This window comes from Numenius arquata, chromosome 8 (genome assembly GCF_964106895.1).
Source record: "Numenius arquata chromosome 8, bNumArq3.hap1.1, whole genome shotgun sequence".
Lineage (NCBI taxonomy): Eukaryota > Metazoa > Chordata > Aves > Charadriiformes > Scolopacidae > Numenius > Numenius arquata.
In genome coordinates this window covers 36,708,268-36,729,463 of record NC_133583.1, presented here as the reverse complement: position 1 = coordinate 36,729,463, position 21,196 = coordinate 36,708,268, and the positions used below count along the sequence as shown (strand labels likewise).

The 21,196-nt window shown below is 41.8% G+C and overlaps 1 protein-coding gene across 1 annotated transcript in view; it reads right to left on the bottom strand.

Moving 5' to 3' along the window:
* Positions 1–3,768: 3,768 nt before the first annotated feature.
* The window catches only part of CFH (complement factor H), a 35,203-nt gene continuing 17,775 nt past the window's right edge, over positions 3,769–21,196 (bottom strand). The window contains exons 10-21 of the mRNA XM_074152414.1: positions 20,902–21,078; positions 18,892–19,068; positions 18,564–18,737; positions 15,137–15,319; positions 13,671–13,850; positions 11,943–12,149; positions 10,389–10,565; positions 9,498–9,674; positions 9,189–9,365; positions 7,730–7,912; positions 6,801–7,001; positions 3,769–4,169 (exon numbers count right to left, since the gene is read on the bottom strand). Of these exons, the coding sequence (XP_074008515.1) occupies positions 4,150–4,169; positions 6,801–7,001; positions 7,730–7,912; positions 9,189–9,365; positions 9,498–9,674; positions 10,389–10,565; positions 11,943–12,149; positions 13,671–13,850; positions 15,137–15,319; positions 18,564–18,737; positions 18,892–19,068; positions 20,902–21,078 (2,033 nt within the window). The 3' untranslated portion in view covers positions 3,769–4,149. The remainder of the gene's footprint in view (positions 4,170–6,800; positions 7,002–7,729; positions 7,913–9,188; positions 9,366–9,497; positions 9,675–10,388; positions 10,566–11,942; positions 12,150–13,670; positions 13,851–15,136; positions 15,320–18,563; positions 18,738–18,891; positions 19,069–20,901; positions 21,079–21,196) is intronic.

The following is a 21,196-nucleotide window of genomic DNA, read 5'->3' as shown; positions in this document are numbered from 1 at the left end:
CTGGGCTGAAGCGGGAGGGAATTGAAAGTGCTTTGTGATCTGCGGACTGGGGATGCAGCAGCAGAACGCAATATTGGCATATGCGTGGAAAATCTAAGACGGAGGAGTATTGTAAGGCTTACAGTGATAAACTTGAGGATGTGTCACAATCTGGAGGACTTGAGCAAAGCGCCATGATGAGAAGATGCTGAGCAAGTAGTGCCTTGTGTGATGTTGGTGGTTTTGATAGCATGAGTGCTTTTGTGACTACAGAATATAGCTAAATTGAGATTTAATTTCATGCCTTTCAGTGTTGTGATGTTAAATGATGTTAAACTCTAATTTTACAGAGAGAAAAGAGAGGACTAGTTTTTTTTACATCTTAACAATTCCCATGTCTCCTATCATAGGTAAGAAGCCTCTAAAGGACAAGGCTTGAGGGACCAGAAGAAAAAAGCAAGTATTAAAAATATATATATATTAAAAATCGTGTTTAGTGGATCTATGAAACCATTTAAAACCTAAAAATATGCAAATTCTACTCAGTAGTTAATTATTATTCTTAAAAAAAGAAGTCAAGCAAGCATCTTTATTTTGCTAATTGAGAGCATTTTAACTATTAAAATATCTAATCCAACTACCTTGTATGATTTCCTATGACACTTAAACATTGATACTCGTGGAGCTCTGCCTTTGAACATGTTGTGTGACTGAAGATATGAAGAAAATTCAGGACTTAAAATGAATGTGAGATAAACATTGTTAATTATGTTTTAATAAAAAAAAATCACTGTAAGGGTCTCTTCTGTATTTTATCTCTAAACTCCATCTTTCTATGATATCATTGCATGTATGTAGACTCTATGGTTTTCCAAGGCTTTTGTGAGTGCTATGTGAATACATAAAAAAACAAAGAAATTACAGAATTCAAGAAATAGACAAATTCTGCTTATTTAATCAAAATCCAGCCAACCATTTGGCGGGAAGATAGTTGATAAAAATAGCACTTACACGCTATTTACAATAGCGTTTTGAAATGTTTTCAAAGGATTACAAAGCAACGACTTTTAAAAGCGGTATTTAAAAATGAAGATAAATAACAATGAGATTTAGCAATTTAATATAATGAACTTTTGCTGTGTGACATCAATCTGAACTAGATGTTTGCTATAGTTTTATTTCTAGGTGATGTTATGAACAACGATTGTAATGTGAATTGGTGAGTCTTTCTCAGTTAAGAAATAATGTAAGAACTTGGTTAAACAAAATGACTGGTGATAAGTTTTTAACCAGTAAATATTGGTGTATTGGGCACTGTGACTTTAATCTGCCTCCCTCTAGGTGTCCAGAAACTATTTGTGCTGAGGCCAAAATGCATAGAAATTCGTCTCAGTGTGAGTTTTTACATCCTAATCATTCCTGTGTCTATGAAAAATAGATGATGACAAGATGGCAAGGGGAGCAAATGCAATGAATTCCTAGACGCAGAAATAATCTCGCACTAGAAGGCCTATGTGCTCATTGACTCAGGCTCCAAGAAGATTCAAGTGCCCTCACAGATCAAAGCTGGGCTATGTGGCCCACTGTGTGACAGCCTACACTACTAACATGACCCATGGTCTTGAAAAACTACAAGTTACAGAATAACATGACAACTGTCAAGGCAAAGGTGATGTTAGTCATCGTGTTTGCCTTCACGTACTTGGCTTTCCACCTTAGCTATTTGTCATAGGTGGAAACGCAGCATGACACTGGGTAAACTCAGTTTAAGTGGACCTTTAAACACACACACAGACACACACTCTGCATAATTTGTTCCAACACCCGTTTCTTCAGATCTCCAGCAGGTCTTCTATGCATTGTCTGACAGTATTTGCTGACAAAAGACTACATTTTACTTTGTCATCATGTTGTCTTCTGTATATTATTTCAGCCATTTTTACTGCAGCGGGAAGAACACGTTTCCCCAATGGTATGTGGCTTTTTGTCTTTTGCTATCAATTGAGAAGCCTCAAAAGAAGCTTTCAGACATTTAAGTCTGGTGAAATTTTGTGAAGTTCTGGATTGAGTATGACATAACTCAAAGCATGACTGAAAAATATTGTAGAGGTTTGTCTTCATGTTCTGGATGCTTATTTTTTAAATGTCTTAATAGCACTAGCTAATATCTTAAGGCACAATACATCATTAACAATAGCAGATTTAAATGCATATTTCAAATAGCTGCCTTCACCATTTCTTCTTTTTTTTTATCAAATTCCTGTCATGTGTGATTAGAGAGACGACGTTTTTACCTCATAATGTGGCTGATGAGTTCATACTGCGAGTAGATTGTCAGCTCTGCCATTTTCTTGTTTGCTTGTGTGTTATCTTCTGTCTGCAGTTCCTTTGCAAGGAATCTTTTTAAGCCACTTGTCCATTTTGTGAGGGTTAGTTTGGGTAAAACTAAATATAATCCACAAATGTTGTTAACTGGGCACACATAAACCACGATGCACTACAAAATGCTGAAAGCAAACGAATGAGTGAGGGTGCTGCTGTGAACACCTCCGCATTGTGGAGCACCCACTCTCCACCCAGGACACATCGGTACCGTATGTGACATGGAGCCCTCATACAGACCATATACAGTCCAAGTGAAATTGCCACTGTCAAATGTGAATATTCAATATGACTAAAACTTAGTATGTTTTTTTTTGACAAAAATAAATATAAATAGAAGTTTTAATATTTTCTTCCTGCACCCCAATGGATCATCTTCCAAACCCTTTGGGGTGCATGCACCCCACTTTAGAGCCCACTGTTCTAGAGGACCTTCAGTGCTGATTTATCTGGTCTTGAACTGTTGCCCCTGCAACAAAAGACCTGTGTCTGCTCAGGGAGTCAGCTCACCTTTGCTCTCTTCACACCTTATTCTAAAAAAAAATACGTCCGGTTATTTGGTTACAGAGCTGCCAAAGCAAAGATTTAACTGTTCTGAAATCTCCGTTGTCATCCAGCAAAAGGAACAACAGAAGAAATATTTCTTGCTTCATTTTGTTAGAGAGAAATCAACCCGTATTAATACCCCACATAAATACTGAGATTGGCTCCTTTAACTATACGCAAATACAGCATGCTGGTTTAGTTGATTTTCACAACCTTAGTGGAATTAGATGAGGTTAAAGAAAAACACCCTCTGAGATGAAGGCTCCGAAGGCCAATGCAAGATGACTCCTTGCTGCATAGTGCCAGGTGGGCTGCCCCCACTGCCTTTCAAAAAAATCTGAGAAAAGTGAACAGCCAGTAAAGAAACTGCATATCATCTACAAAACCCAATAGGTAAGAGACAGTAAAAAACACTCCCTCAACGTTTCCCTACCCAGCAAGACATCAATGACACACAAACATGTTAGCGGTTCCCACACAGCAGCTGCAATGTGTTATCATCAGATCAACTACCAAAAATTCAAGAAGGTCCTGGCCCCATCAAGACACCATCACAAACCCTCCTAGAAAATATAAGGGTGGCAGGTCCTGTTCCAGGACCTGAACCAAGAAGACATTCCCACCTCCATTCAGAAATCCCAGTTACTTGCATCCCAGCATCTTGCCCTTCCAGCAAATGTCAGTGAGGCTCAAATCCCCCATAAGAACTGACTCTGTGGTCTAGAGACTTCCTTGAGTCATTTAAAGGAGACTCCACTCGCTTGCTCATCCTGATCAGGTGCTGCCATGACCCCAGGGTATTTTCCAGGCAAGCACACAAAGAAGAAGCTAGGAGCAGACAAAGCCAAACACACTCTACTTGCTGATGATCAAATTACCTGTGGGCTTTAATTCTTGTCTCAGTATGCCACCAAAGCCAGCCTATTTAAGAACACAATCAGTAATAAAAATAACAGTGAGATCAATATAGAATGGATAAAATGTAAGCATGAGCATTCAGATAGATAAAATGTAAACACATTTACAAAATGTAAATACATTTACAAAAATGGATAAAATGTGGATAAAATGTAAATAAAATCATTCACTAATAAAAAGAAAAAAACCCAACAAATTTCAAGACAGAGCATCAGCTAACAAAGCACAATAAAACAGAAAAAGCCAGGAAAATTGAGATCAAATCACTGGGTCAGTTGAGGGATCTTTCATTTCCACAGCTGGGCTCCTTCATGCCATTTCCATTTATCCAAACAGTCCTGCAGCTTAAAGAGAAAAAGGGGAAAAGGTGTGAAGACCAAGCCTTACACACTACAGGGGCTCCTCAGAGCAGTGGACAGGCAATTTCAGAAAAGCTGCCTCCCACAGCATCCCCTCCCCACCCCACCTCCATGTCCTTGGCACCAAGCACTTACATCCACATACAGGATACTTAATCACTCCGTCCATGCACTGTGCTCTGAATGTCTTAGGGCATGAAACTTCCCGGTACAGCCATTTACATTCAAATAAATATAATCCCCAGAGAGATAGGTGGAAGTGCTCGACCACCATGATGACTGCAGTCAAATATTCATAGAATCATAGAATTGTCTAGGTTGGAAGGGACCTTTAGGATCATCTAGTCCTAAACAACCTAATTCTGATAAAAAACCATCACTAAACCATGTCACTAAGCACTATGTCAACCCATCTTTTAAATACCTCCAGGGATGGTGCCTCAACCACTTCCCTAGACAGCCCATTCCAATGCTTAATAACCCTTTCAGTGTAAAAATTTTTCGTAATATCCAATCTGAACCTCCCTGGCGCAACTTGAGGCCATTTCCTCTTGTCCTGTTGCCTGTGACTTGGGAGAAGAGACCGACCCCTGCCTCTCTACAGCCTCCTTTCAGGCAGTTGTAGAGAGCGATAAGGTCTTCCCTCAGCCTCCTTTTCTCTAGGGTGAACAAACCCAGCTCCCTCAGCTTCTCCTCATAAGACTTATTCTCCAGACCCCTCACCAGCTTCATTGCCCATCTCTGGACCTGCTCCAGCACCTCAATGTATTTTTTGTGGTAAGGTGCCCAAAACCGGACACAGCACTCGAGGTGGGGCCTCACCAGTGCTAAGTACAGGGGGATGATCACCTCCCGAGTCCTACTCACCACACTGTTCTTGATACAGGCCAGGATGCTGTTGGCCTTCTTGGCCACCTGGACACACTGCTGGCTCATGTTCAGCTGACAGTCAACCAACACCCCCAGGTCCTTTTCTGCCTCTCCAGCCACTCTGCCCCAAGCCTGTAGTGCGGCATGGGGTTGTTGTGACCCAAGTGCAGGGCCTGGCACTGGCTTTGTTAAACCTCATCCCGTTGGCCTTGGCCCATCGATCCAGCCTGTCCAGATCCCTCTGCAAAGTCTTTCTGCCCTCCAGCAGATCAACACTCCCACCCAACTTGGTGTCATCTGCAAATTTACTGAGGTTGGACTCGATACCCTTGTCCAGGTCATTGATAAAGATGTTAAAGAGAACTGGTCCAAATACCGGGCCCTGGGGGACACCACTGGTGACTGGCTGCCAACTGGACTTAACTCCATTTACCACCACTCTCTGGGCCTGGCCCTCCCACCAGATTTTAACCCAGCCAGGGAGTACTCCCATCCAAGCCATGGGCAGCCAGTTTCTCCAGGAGGATACTGTGGGAGGCTGTATTAAAGGCCTTACTAAAGTCCAGGGAAACAACACGCACAGCCTTTCCCCCATCCACTAAGCAGGTCACTTTGTCATAGAAGGAGATCAGGTTTGTCAAGCAGGACCTGCCTTTCATGAACCTGTGCTGGCTGGGCCTGATCGCCTGGGTGTCCTTCATGTGCCACATAATGGCACTCAAGATGATCTGTTCCATGACCTTCCCAGGCACCGAGGTCAGACTGACAGGCCTGTAGTTCCCTGGATCATGCTGCCGGCCCTTCTTGTGGGTGGGCATCACATTTGCTAGATGCCAATCAGCTGGGACCTCCCCAGTTTGCCAGGACTGCTGGTAAATGATGGGAAGTGGCTCAGTGAGCACTTCTGCCAGCTCCCTCAGTACCCTCGGGTGGATCCCATCTGGCCCCATAGACTTGTTTATATCCAGGTGTTGGAGCAGGTCCCTCACCACCTCCCTTTGGATTGCGGGGGCTTCATTCTGCTCCCCGCCCCTATCTGCTAGCTCAGGGGTCTGGGTACTCAGGGAACAAACTACTCTACTACTGAAGACTGAGGCAAAGAAGGCATTAATTACCTCAGCCTTCTCCTCAGCCTTTGTCACTATGTTACCTTCCACATCCAATAGAGGATGGAGATTCTCCTGAGTCCTCCTCTTGTTACTAATATATTTATAGAAATGCTTTTTATTGTTTTTAACATCCAAAGCCAGGTTAAGTTCTAGGTGGGCTTTGGCCTTTCTAACCTTTTCCCTACATAGCCTTATAACACCTTTGTAATCCTCCTGTGTGGCCTGCCCCTTTTTTCAAAGGCCTGAAACTCTCCTTTTTATCCTGAGTTGTGACAATATCTCTTTGTTCGGCCATTGTTTGTTTCCATCATCCTGCTATGCACTGTACAGTTCTCTGGAAAAAGTAGTTTCATTATTTGCCTGTAGACCTCACACTGGACAACCAATGCTCTGAAACTGTTAGTACCAGCTGAGAGCCCCTAAGAGCCCTCTCCCTAGGAGTCTTTCCAGCTCAGGTACACTAGTCAATGGCTTCTTGAGGGCACTGCCCCTCAATGCTTGCAGCTTACAGGATTCTCCCACACCCTGACTCCTCCCAGGTGCTTCCCCAGGGAATCTCAAGACCTTCCCATTGGCTTCAGCACTTAAAATGCAACAATGCAGCACCTAAGCTGTGGCTGGAGTGGAAATGACTTACTTTCTGACTTGCACCGTGGATATTCTAACCTTCCCTCCATACATTGCACTCTGAGGGGGGAAGACGCTGGGTCCTTTGAATATCCTCTTCTACACTGAAATTCAATATAGTCACCCCATGTGGAATACAGCTTTCGTCTTTCAAGCCATTTCAGCTCAATATTGTTTCTGGCCATGTCTTCTTCAGATGCTGTACAGGCCACTTGAAAAAGGCAAGAGAAGAATGTCACCACTTCATGCAGATGCACCGTGAATAACTTTTTTCCCCTAGAGCTTACAGAAGTTCTTCACATCACAAAACGCTTCCAGCTTTTGCTCTGTCCCTCTGTTACTTGCAACAGAAACGACATTCATCCAAGTAAAAGGGAAAAAAGTCCATGGCTGAAACCCCACACAGAGATATGGAGAAGGCTTTTTACTCCGACAGCACACAGGGCAAGATCAAAGCATGGATAGGGGAAGTCACCAGGCATCAATGAACTTCCCTGTGTCTTTTTTGAGATCCCTCCTTCACCTCTGCTGAGCACTTCTCTAAATTTGTTTCCTCACAGCCATGTCATGGACTCACCCTCAGATTTCCCCAGCACTCCACACACCCATCCTCCCTGCTCACAGCCTGCTGACCACAGCAGTGTCTCCAACTCGAGAGCACTTGGGAGCCCTGCATGGTGATGGCAATTCCCTCACACAGGGAAGTTCAGCCAAACTCCCTTCCTCCTGAACCCGTTGTTGTAGCAAGGGACAGCAGGCAGCGAGCTAACTTCAAGAAGAAACTCCTTCTGGACAAAAGAAGGACTCATTGTTCTGCCCTGCTGTCATCACAGTCCCAGCACAAGAGTTGCTGCACAACTGATGCCCTCAGGCATCAGAGCAAAAGAAAACTGGAGCAGTCACACAGCCTTTGGCCACACAGCATGTCCTTCAACCTACCCAGGCAAACTGGGGGGCTTGTCCACTGTCCGTCAGTACACCTGATATACTGAGATCCTTCCAGGATATAAAGATTTGGGCATTTGTATTCCAGAATTGCACCTTCTGGATATTCTTGCTTGGGAAAGGAAAGAAGGTCTCCATTTTCAATAACTGGAGGTGGTCCACATTTCCCACTTCTACCTGGAAGAAAATTCCCAATCAGAGAGAAAACCATGAGAGTATAATTGCAACAGAGGCCTGGCCACAAATATTACAAGACAGTACGTTGGCACTAGTCTGAGAGACCCGGAGGAAAGCAGAGAAAACCAAATACCTGGCAGGTGAAAAAGAGCAAGAGTTTCTCATTTCTCCAGTGCTGGGACTCACAACTGCCAGTTTACCCCGTTTGTCCACAGCTGAAGTGCTTGCAGATGTCTGCAGGACTTTCTCTCATCCTGCATAATGTTGTAGCATTTGGCACAGCTCTTTCTGCACCCACCTCCTCCCTGTACTGCCTGAGCAGTGAGAAAAGCGGGACCAATTGCAAACGATAACAACTGTCACTGAACTGCAAAACTGTATTCACTAATGGGATAGCCATTGGGCTCTGTGGGCCACTTATCACCACTGGAGAGTTCACACATGCCAACCCTGAAGCACTGCTACCACACAGGATTTTATACCTGCTCAAGCATCACACTGCTGCCAAGTCTGGCCTTCCAACGGACCTGCATTGGGAAATCTTCAGAGAAGACCCAGATCCCTTGGTACCAGCAGTGACACTCTTTGCACTTGGCACTGTGGTCTGGAGCCACAATATGGAGTCTGGTCTTAATTCATCTGCTGTTTCTGCACCCCTTTCAGTTCCCAGCTGGGTAGCGTTTGAGTCAAATGTGGCTGCATGGGTTCATGTGCTGAAACTTTCTGTATGTCTCATGAAAAAAAATGAGATTATTCAATGCACTCATGAAATCCTAGGAGGCACCAACAGAGTACCTAGGTATTGGCTCAGGCATCAAATTCTGCCCTCAGTTCATTTAACGGTTGATTTGACTCCAGAGCACTCAATATAGCAATGCATCATCTGCATTATCTGGGTGTCAACTAGCAGGGAAGCTCTGGCCTCTATTCTCCAACATGAATGGCAAAATTTCTCACTCTCTTCTTATCAGGCAGGCATAGACAGCAAATTTTAAGAAGTCCAAGGCTTGTGTCTCAAAATTAGACCTGAGCAGCAACTGCTCTCAGCTGCAGGGTGGTTTTCCAGATAGGGCCCTCTCAAGTGAAGCCACCTGGGTCACTCAGCTGGTAAGCTCATCTGAAGAGATAACTAGGAAAATGTCTTTTTCCTTAGTGTGACAGATACGTTGTGTTTGTACACAGTAATGAGACTGAAATTTGGAGAAGTAAATGACACTGAGTCAGCTTCATGACAGTCTCACTGACAAGTGACTGTATAAAGAGAGAGAGAAATTACCTTTGCACTTTGGCAGCTCTGTCCAGGTCCCATTCTGACACACTACAGTGGAAGCCCCAGTCATCTGAAAACCTCGCCAGCACTGATAGCTAGCACTCTCTCCAGGCATATACCTTGACTTTTTAACACCGTCAACTTTACCACCAACAATTTCTGGAGGAGGTCCACATATCACAGCTGAAAAAAGACACTGCTGCAGTCACTTTTGCAGTACATAAAGAAAACAAAAGTAAAAAAGGTAGTCTTTAGAGTATTTAGGTAAACAGTCCCCTCTACGCTAACTGGCAAGATGAAAGTACAGATTCATACCTCTGCAGGTTGGTGTTTGTGACCATTCTCTATATGTACAAGTGACATAATTTCCACCCATCATTTGAAAATTGCTTTCACATTCATACTGCACTCTGGCACCAGGAAGATACCTCTCCTGTTGAGGACTTGTAATATAAGCATTGGGAATTTCAGGTGCGGCTCCACAGCTAACATCTGGAAAGAGAGGTGCATTTGAGAACAGTAGTGCAGCAATATTACAATCACAGAATACTGTATTCTGGAGCACCATTTGCTCCTGATGAGCAAAACCGGTTTGTGTAATGCAGATCATTTTCTACAAGTAGAAAAGGAAGATATTATGATCTTTATCTGCAGTGCTTCACCACTCAATATTATTTTTGCCTAGAGTTACTAAAAAGAGAAAAGGAGCTGCTGAGATCAGCTGAAGGTACAGAGTGGTGCCGTACAGCATTGTGTGCCAAAGGGCTGCAGAGTGAAGTAATTTGTTTACTATTTGAAGGTAACTTTCAGAAACTGACATTGTTAATGATGAAGAATGTCTTATAATATTAAAGAATATTAAAGAGTATCTTATTTTATTCTTAATAACCTACAATACCTTACCAGTTATCTCCTCCTTTGCAGCCAGCATCTATTCCCCCATAACCCTCTCTCTGCTTGATTTCAGCAGTGAGCTAATTTTCGGCTAGTAGCTTTAGCCCACAGGGAAAACAATTTCTTTGCTCGTCTACCCTGCTTGCTGTTTCTCAGGAGCCAGAACAATAGGTGTTGTAGCAGCCTGTTCAGAGCAAGACACCTGTTGGCTCTACTGGCCTGACTCACCTGCATGCTTGAGTTGACATTATTTTAATTCACAGCATGAAAGACTAAGACAGATCATAGACTATTTAGAAGTAGAATCTATACCGTCACAGAAGGGTGGTGCTGTCCAATTTCCTTCTCTGCAAATAATTTCAGGGGGACCAACAGCCAGGAACCCTGCATCACACTGGTAGCGAATTGTTTCACCAGGCTCATAAGTTTTCTTGTTTCTGCCTTCAACCTGAGCATTGGCAACTTTTGGAAAACTTCCACATGGCATTTCTGAAAAGATACAGAAAGTTGATGCTTATGCTAATGTGTGTCCTGGTTTGAGGTAAAACAGAACTAATTTTCTGTTCAGTAATTTTACCTTTTTAGCTGGGCCTCTTCTAACTAACTAAACTCTGACATTAACAGCATATTGTTACAAAACTGTTCGCTCTCATAGTGATAAGACCTGATTATAACAAGGAATGGTATGCAGAGAGGCCCTTGCTTATACTTATTGCTGTAACAGCCAAGGTCAGGTAAATTTGTTATTTGCCCCATTGGAGGGTCGGAAGCGGAAAAGCGTAGAGGGGTCACACCTGTAGGGAGGAGTGGGCAGGACAGGTGACCCAAAACTGACCAACAGGGTCTTCCATCCCATCTGCCTCATGCTCAGTATAAAAGCTGAGGAATCAAAGGGTCAACTTTCTTCCTTCAATGGCTGATATCTGAGGAGGACCCTGTCTGTTCATCTGCCTTTGATCCCGATCCAAGCATTCCTTACTCCAGATCTGGAATCCAGCTCCTGTCCATCACCGAGTCCAGCCTGGGACTTTCCCCTGTGCCTGCTGGTGACGTGATCATCATTCTGGGAGCTTGATACGGTTTTGTATATACTGTATACTTTTTTTCCCCTTTTTTTTCTCTTTTCTTATTATTATTTATTATTTCATTATTTATTATTATTTCCATTAAAGTAGTTTAGTTTTTCCTAAACTCATAAATCTCTTTTATATCTTCCTCTCCTCCCTTTTCCTTAGAGGGGGGAGGGAGGGGCCATCTGTCATTCTGCTTGGTCAATCTGGTCAAAAACACAACAATGTGAAGCACACAGAATGAGTGTCCTATTTCCAGCCAACAATTGCTTTAGAGAACTTTTTCTAACATCAGCATAGTCAGCCATTGACAGTGGATTTTATGTAAAAGGTAGCATATGGAAGATTAAATAAGTCATTTCCCTAAACAGATATGGACTTCAGTCACTGAAATATTTAGAACCTATTTCTAACCGTGCCAGAAAACTTTAATAAAGGCTTCTGTCCCTTACTACACAGAAGTGGTTTACATCACTGGAGCACCAAAGCAACTCCTAGTCACTAGTATACTCTGTAGAAAACAAAACCTTGGATTATGAAGATGTGCCCAGGACTTATCTGGCAGAGATACAAACTGAACAAAGATTGCAAGAATACAAAGGAATATATAAAATCTAAACTGCTCTCAAAAAGTCAACCTTGCACCAATCAGGATTGCTCTGAAGACATCCATGAGGGATGATAAGACTCCACAGCACAATATGGAGTTACTGGCTCCTACTAGTCAACCTCCAGTTTAAAAGTATTTTAATTTCATTGCTAAATGCACTTCAAAAAAAAGTATTTTTGATATCACCTGAGCATGTAGGAGCTGAAGTCCAGTTTCCCATAGAACAAGTTATCTCTGATGGTCCATCTAAAATATATCCAGAACGAGAAACATACTTAAATCTAGCACCAGCCAGATAAATTGTTTCCCCTTCTTTTTCAATTTTTAAGTTTTGATTTTCCAGCACGGGAACATCAGCACATTCTATGGGTTGTGGTGGCAAACAGGGTCTTTCTATAAAATATAGAAAACACAAATAAACAATAATGCACAACAATTAATATCCAGTGATGCATGCTGTCTAAAATGGAAAAGAAAAAAAAAACCCCAATAATCCAAACATAAATGAAATGGTTTGAAAGGAAGATGAATAAACATCTAAGATACACAACCCAAAACTACTGTCTCCTTCCCTCCTACATGGGATTTCTTTCTTTTCCTTTGAACCAAATTAAAGCCGTTTTCCAGTTCATACGAAGGAGACACAGTTACAGCTTAGTATCAAGAACAGGGAAAATTTCACAGGCGGAGAAATAGAAGAGACATTATCTTGTTCTGGGATACCGAAAATGAGTTTCTAGAATATTAGCGGTTAAATTTTTCCACCATTAATAAAGTTGTAAGAATGTCCTGAGGGGTTTTGTGATGACACGATGAAAAAGAGAACAGAACTTATAAAGTATTATAATGTATTTCCGAATACATATAATGGACTAAATCTCTATAAAGCCACCCTCAGTCAGGCCTGTTCCCAATGGTTTCTTCTCCTATACTACTGTAGAGTGGGTAGACTTAAATTATATTTTATATGCATTTTTAGTTAATTAATAAATTAGGTTTTATTAGCTGACACATCAATTTGAAAGCATATTTTTGCCCTGAATTCCACAATACAAAAAATCTAATTACAGTCAAAGTTCCTGTTCAGTAACTGGGACTGGAAATTTTATTTCAGTAAAAGCTGTTTTATCAACAGCTCAAGCATTTATTTTTTTTGTTATTTTTCTCCATGTCTGCCGCTTATTAGGAGAAATGGAGACTCAAAGGCAATGCAAAAGAAGAGAAACCTCGTGACATCAGAATATTGCAGCTTAAAAATACAGACTTGGTTGGCACATTATGCACATCAGTCACCAGCTGGCACCTCATTTTTCCTGTGCTCGTCTGTCTCCTACTCATTTCTTCTACCTCTTAATGAATTTCTGCTTACAAGTGATCACCTGCATCGGTAATATTTTAACAATTGGATAACAGATTCCTCAGTGTTTCCTAGAATAGATGGCCTGAGTTATGCCATATCATTTCTACTCTTATTACAGGAAGAAGCCACAAAAGGAAAAAGAGAAAAATCAAGAAAGAATAAAAATGAAAAAACCCAAAGATCGCTACTACTACAACTAAATAATATATAATACTGATTTTTTTTCACCAGCATACTATTAAAGGCCCCCAGTCAAAACTGAGACTCCATTCTGCAGTGTACTAAACAAACAAATAAACACACAGCTCTTGTGGGAAAGTTTTACATGAAAGTTTTATACACCATCTTAGATAACTCTGTGTAAATAAAAAGACTTACTGTCCAGCAGTTGGTTAACTGCCCTTTCTTAGCAACTTATACTCTATTGCCTTTCTGTAGTTACCTGTTCATTATAATCTTAACATAAATAATATCATCGTCCTGGAATTGATGACTGCAAAAGCATAACACAGAAATTCATAATAAAAGAAATAGAAAAAAAATCCACTACTGACCCACACAGTAAGGTGGTGATTGCCATTTTCCTTCTATACACATTATCTCATTTGCACCGATGAGATGGAAACTCTTCTGACATGAAAAAGTTATTTTACTCCCATTCTTGTAATTTCTTCCGGCTGTTATCTGTTGAGCATGAGGCACCTGAGGTGGAGGTGGGCATGTACTATCCTCATCTAAGGACACATACTCATGTTATAATAGGGCATTAGATAAAATGTAACAGTTCAGCACAGATTACAACACTAACAACTAAGAAAACACTGGTGATAATTCTTCAGTAGGTATCTCAAATTTTAATTTATATCACGATCATTTTGTTCAGCTTCGGAAACACCAGAGCTGCCTTCAGATGCTCATAAGCTTCAACCTCATATAAAAGCTAGTCACAGTTGCCTACACCAATCTAGGCTGAAGCTACTTGTAGTCCCTCTTCTCTCTTACACGCAGCTGCACACTCCTGTGTGCTCTCTCTGTTCCTCCCTCTGTGGTGAACTAGTTTAGGAAAACTGGACCAACTTCTGGAGTTCTTGTTTTGCATTTGTTTTGTTGTTGTCTCTTTCTTCAGACCTAGCTGATAACAGAGCTAAATGAGAATGACAAAAAGAAACAAAGAAATAAACTTCAATTTTCCCACTCAAGGCACAATGGGCTGCTCCTGCCAAAGGTAAGAAAAAGTGAGGGAAGGAGGTAGATCTAGAAAAGAGGAGACGTAGGAAGGAGGAGACCTCAAGAGCTTGGTTTGTTGCTTCTAATGGTTCCAGAAAATTGGGAAGGTAGGGACCCTTGATTTTGAAAGAGAATGCTCCCTCGAGTGATTGCTACTCTGTGTACTTCTCCCACTTCCACGCATCATTTCCCACAAATCTGCAATAACCAAAGCAGGCAATGATTGTTTTACAATCATGCCTTCTACAGGCAATTTCCGGCAGGCATCTGACCTTTGGTGTGTGTTAGGTAAGGGCAGTCTCCTCTAGCTCTGTGCTTTTGAGTTCACCAACTCAGCTTTTTTCTTGTTGTTTCACTAGGAAGCAATTGGAAAAAATAGAAGGAAAAGAAAATAAAAACCAGGAATAGAAAAGTTTTGAATGTTTAAAGAAAATAAAGGAACTTTGGCTGGAGCTTAAGCTATGTGCTACTCTCACTTGCCTGAGGGTAAAGGCCTTTTGAAGAACTGAGCTTAAATTTACCATTGCATCTTTTCTCACATCAGAAACGACAACTGTTCCAGTTGTCAGAGCACAGATTATTAAATCTGCCTCACTAAAATACTGCATCTCTAAACCTATTTAATTGTTCAAATTATTCCTGTAATTATTCATGACTATCCTTAAGCATATAATCGAGTAAGCATATATATAAGCATGTAAGCATTTCCATTTCAGGCTAATGACACAGCAATAAGGATCACTTACCTTTACTACATAAAAAGAAGAAATTGTATGCAAATCTAAAAACATACCTGTACATTCAATTTCTGGTGTCCATTTTCCAGACACGCAAGTTGCCTGTTTAATACTTTTGTCATCTGATGTACATATATAATTTATAACTCTATGGAACCTAGTCTCCTTTTTTGGCCTGAAAGGCTGACCATTGCGCACAAGCTCCACATGCGTTGGAAATGCACACTGAGGAGATGGATCTGAAAAAAATCAACAAAAAGAGATAAAAATAGATTTAGTTCAGATAATATGTACATACTCATTCAGTGATGAAGAGGTCATCAGTTTCCTAATGCTACTTTATCGCAGGTATGTCCCAAGGCTTCTGAAGGGTTGTTACCAGGGAGGAACACTGGAAAATGGGTAAAAGTCACCGTACACCAAAGATGTACCCGCATACTTGATTTTACCCACTGTGCAAGTGTCAGTTTCTTTCCCCAAACCTACTCAGAGTGCTTACAAAGTTGTAAGTGCAGAGTCTTTCCAGGATGAAGGACACGTTCACATTTAAAAGAGGAGTAAATAAAAAAACTTAGTTGAGATGCCTGAAACTATAGTATCTCTGGCTACATTCTGATTGCTGAAGTCCTTAAGATTTTGAATAGAACTATGTTACATATGAAATATTATGGAAATATGATGGAAATAGATTACCAGCACAAAGAGGCAAAGGCTTCCATTCCCCATTAGGACATTTTATTTTCATTTCCTTAGAACTGCCAGAGGCTTGTTTACATCCATAAATTACTTCAACCCCATGCAAAAACTGGGTCTGGTCTTCCTGATGCATGACCCTGGCTCACTCTATCTCTTACTTCCATGCACTGCCAATTGCCTGCTATGATAAACGAAGTGGCTGATAAAACCAACCCAGTTTTAAGAGAAAAAAAAAGTGTTACATGGATGACAACTTCAGTATTCTTAAAAAAAAAAAAAAAAAAGGTGAAAATTTTGCAAGTAATAATAACATAATAACACATGCTATAAAAATCACCTAGCAAGTGATATGTACTGTATATTAAAGGAATTAACTTCCAATGGAGTTAATGGAACTCCTGCTAAGGGACCTTAAAATGTTCCTGAGCTAAAGAGCCAACTATATGAAATATACTTGTTTTAAAATGGAAAAGAGAGTGAGCAAAAAGAAGGATGAGAGCATAAAAGACAGCAATGAAATTGGTTGATTGGGAAGAAAGGGAGATGAGAAATATGAGATCCTTTCATCTTCTCAAGCTTCCTCATGAAAGGGCATAGCACCAGCAAAATAAATGCTTTTCAGATGTCAATAAGTTGTGCTCTGTCTTAAAAAAAGATGAGAAGAATAGGGGCATAGATTCATAGATTGGTCCAGGCCGGAAAGGACCTCCAAAGGTCATCTAGTCCGACCTCCCCGCAGTCAGCAGGGACACCTCCAACTAGACGAGGTTGCCCAGGGCCTTGTCGAGCTTCACCTTGAATATCTCAAGGGAAGGGACCTCAACCACCCCCCTGGGCAACCTGTTCCAGTGTACCACCACCTTCATAGTAAAGAACTTCTAATATCCAATCTAAATCTCCCCTAATATCCAATCTAAATCTCCCCTTCTCCAACTTAAAACCATTGCCCCTCATCCTGTCACTGCAGGCCTTTGTAAACAGACCCTCCCCAGCCTTCCTGTAGGCCCCCCTCAGGTACTGGAAGGCTGCTATTAGCTCTCCCCGGAGCCTCCTCTTCTCCAGGCTGAACGACCCCAGCTCCCTCAGCCTGTCCTCATAGCAGAGGTGCTCCAGCCCCCTGATCATTTTGGTGGCCCTCCTCTGGACCCGCTCCATCAGGTCCATGTCCTTTCTATATTGTGGGCTCCAGACCTGCACACAGTACTCCAGGTGAGGTCTCACCAGAGCAGAGTAAAGTGGCAGAATCACCTCTCTGGATCTGCTGGCAACACTTCTTTTGATGCAGCCCAGGATGTGATTGGCCTTCTGGGCTGCAAGTGCACATTGCCTGCTCATGTCCAGATTCTCGTCCATCAGCACCCCCAAGTCCCTTTCCTCAGGGCTGCTTTCTAATACCTCATCCCCCAGTCTGTATTTATATTGAGGATTGTTTCGGCCCAGGTGCAGGACCCTGCACTTGCTTTTGTTGAACCTCATGAGGTTCATCCGGGCCCACCTCTCCAGCCTGTCCAGGTCCTTCTGAATGACATCCCATCCCTCTGGTGTATCGACACCATCACACAGCTTGGTGTCATCTGCAAACTTGCTGATGGTGCTCTCAATCCCTCTATGTCGTTGATAAAAATGTTAAACAGTACCGGTCCCAGCATGGACCCTTGAGGGACACCACTTGTCACTGCTCTCCATCTGGACTTCAAGCCATTGAGTACCACCCTCTGTGTGCGACCATCCAGCCAACTCCTTATCCACTGAACAGTCCACCCATCAAATCCGTATCCCTCCAATTTGGCAAGCAGGATGTTGTGAGGGACCGTGCCAAAGGCCTTACTGAAGTCCAGATAGATCACATCCATAGGTCGTCCCTTATCTACTGACCTAGTCACTCTATCATAGAAGGCTACTAGGTTAGTCAGGCAGGACCTGCCCCTAGTAAGGCCATGCTGGCTATCTTAAATCATCTCCGTGTCCTCCATGTGCCCAAGCACGGCATCTAGAAGGATCTGTTCCATGATCTTCCCAGGCACGGAGGTGAGGCTGACAGGTTGGTAGTTCCCAGGGTCCTCCTTTCTACCCTTTTTAAAAATGGGTGTGATGTTTCCTCTCTTCCAGTCTGCAGGGACTTCACCTGACCGCCATGACTTTTCAAATATCATGGAAAGTGGCTTGGCAACTACATCAGCTTAGACAGATCTTCCTTTCTGCATGAGTTTGCTTATCCTACTGGATGAAGCTGAAGAATTTCACCAGGAAAACCCTTCACTGAGCCTCTTTTGCTTGGGTCCAGCTCTATATCATCTCCAAAACAGTTTTTTTTCTTCAATATCATGTGATCAGAAAAAGGAACACAGGGCACAATATCTGATGGGTATCAACATTAAGTAGTGGCAAAACTCAGGACATTACTCAATCACTCCTGGCTTCTATATTGCACATTATTTATGCCTTTTTGAATAATAAATAATTTTTCATACATTATAGTCAACAACCTGAGTGAAATTTTGCACAAGCCATTTACCAGCTCACTTTCAGTTATTGCAGAACTCCAGCTGGCATAATTAAATCTAACAAAGTTCAATATTGAAAGTTCAACTGTTCAGATTTTTCCACATGAAATAGCAAAACACTATGAAATGATCCAAAGAGGGCCAGTTCCTGCCCTTTTAGAGACAAAGATGGGATAATTGTTCTTGGGAGCAAGACTGGCTTATAGAAGGTGTCCTCAGAAGTCCTCAGGACCCAGGCATTTTCATATATTTTCTACTACCATCAAGTTAATAGAAGAATTACCTTTACACTCTGGTGCTGGTGGAAACCATCCAAAGTAATAGCACTGAGCAGAGGCAGGTCCCACTCTTACGTAATTGTTTGCACAGGTAAATTTCACAACTTCTCCATTGCAGTATTTACCTTTCTTGGGATAAAAATCTCCGTTGGGCAATGTCAGCATTTCACATTCTATTGCTACAAAGACAAAATATTTTAAGATGTAGTGTACACTCTACAAAAAGTACATGAAATGCTACTGATTAGAACAAAACCAAAGAAGGTCTTAAAGAAAAAAGCTTCACAAACTGTATACAGAGCTACAGTGATTAGCAAACACAACAATATTCACCAAGACACTGGGGTGTTGGACTCCATTCACCATTTATGCCACACCTTGAGGTACCAGTTGGCATATTATTTGCAGTTTGATATCCCTCCAAACATGCATACTCAATTGTATCTTCAGGCATGAACACAGTTTTATTTGCATGGTAATTCAAAATCTTCAAATGTGTTTTACATGATCCTGTAGAATGAAACAAAGTTAGTATATTTTGTGATCCAGAAAAAACTGCCCTTTGGAAGCACCATTTCTGTAGGTGCTTTAGTGTGTGCCAGTCTACTGAACTACTCAGTATATCTGAAACATTAAAAATTCTGCATTGCCAGAATATGAATGTAGAATATCACATGTAGCACATTCACATAATATCTATTGCATTAATCTTCAGAAATATGTGTCTAGAAGTAATATCTAGCATAAATATTTCTTCCTTTGATTCAATTCCCTTCCTTCTACTACATATTGTCTTTAGAGGTGTCATAGCAAACAGTGTCTACTCATGTTCCCCATGGTCATTTGTGAGGGGGTCAGAAAAAAAGCTGCAAAATCCTAGGTAAAATAGTCTGAAATAAAAGGACAAGATAAAATACCAGCTAAAGTTGGTCAGTATTAAGAGCCTCGGTATCATAACACCAGAAGATTAAGTCTCTTCTTTTACTATCCTACACCCCTGTTCAGGAGAGGAAGGAACTAAGAGGAGAAAGGCAACAAGAATTTTCAGGTATTTTCAGGAAAAAGCACTCCGGTGTTTTTCACAAATGTACTTTTTAACACCAGGGCAGAGATATGCATAGTGCTTTTTATGCATAGTAATAACATGTTTCCAAATAATTAATTCCATTTTTCTCTAGTTTGGTCACATTTAAATAAAGTTATTGGCAGAATCCCTTGGTTCACAGGTATTTCTTCATAAGTCATCCTGGATGTGTGAAAGGCAGGAGAAATGGGAGTGAACTTGCCTTCTATGTCAATGACCAGCTGGAATGCATGGAGCTCTGCCTGGGGATGGATGAGGAGCCGACTGAGAGTTTACGGGTCAGGATTAAAGGGAGGGCAATGTGTGCTCGCAGCCTAGAAAGCCAACTGCATCCTGGGCAGCATCAAAAGAATTGCGGTCAGCTGGTCGAGGAAGGTGATTCTACCCCTCTACTCTGCTCTAGTTAGACCCCACTTGGAGTACTGCACTCAACTTTGGAGTCCTCAGCACAAGAAGAACATGGACTTGTTGGAGCAAGTCCAGAGGAGGGCTGCAAAGATGATCAGAGGGCTAGCATCTCTCCTATGAAGACAGACTGAGAGAGTTGGGGTTGTTCAGCTTGGAGAAGAGAAGGCTCCAGGGAGACCTTATAGTGGTCTCCCAGTACTTAAAGAGCATCTACAGGAAAGATGGACAGGAACTCATTATCAGGGAATGTAGTGATAGGACGAAGGGAAATGGTTTTAAACTGAAAGACGGTAGATTTAGATTAGATATTTGGAAGAAATTCTTTACTGTGAGGGTGGTGAGACACTGGAACAGGTTGCCTGGAGAAGCTGTGGATGCCCGATCTGTGGAAGTGTTCAAGGTCAGACTGGATGGCACTTTGAGCAACCTAGTCTAATGGAAGGTGTCCCTGCCCACGGCAAGGGAGTTGGAACTAGATAATCTTCAAGGTCCCTTCCAACTCTAACCATTCTATGATTCTATGAAATTTGGGTATATGTACCTTGTATCAGGTAAGAATCACTGGAGAGGTCAGTGATCACCATCTACTGCGTGCTACAGAGGTCCAAAAAGATAGCTCACCTAGAAGACAACAGATATTTTCCCTGCTTACTCACTTCCTTTATGTTTTCTCTCTTTATTTCTTGGAGCCCCAGAAAGGTTAATCTCTGCAGGATGAGTCCTCTATTTGAGTCTCCCTCTGCCCAGTAAGAAAACTCTACCAATCTAGATGACAAAAATTTGAGCACATAGGACATCATGTCTGTGCCAGTAACAATGATAGGGAGCTCTGAAGCCTTTATGCTACTCACTGATGCACTTTGGAGGCGGAGTCCAGCCATTCTTTTGACACTCTACCTCTCCTGTTTCTTGTCCTTCTGGAGTTACAAAGCCAGTATGACATGTATAGGTGACCTTCTCCTGTAAACGAAATGTTTTCCTTTCCAAGGTGAAATAACCATTGTCAAGTTGGATATTCTGGCATTTTTCTGAAAGAGAGAGACAGAATTTCTTCCAAGTGAACCACTGCTAAACTACATGCTTGTATTACACTGAAGGAGGACAAATGAAATAACAGTAGGATTTAGAATATTTTTAAGAGCATAT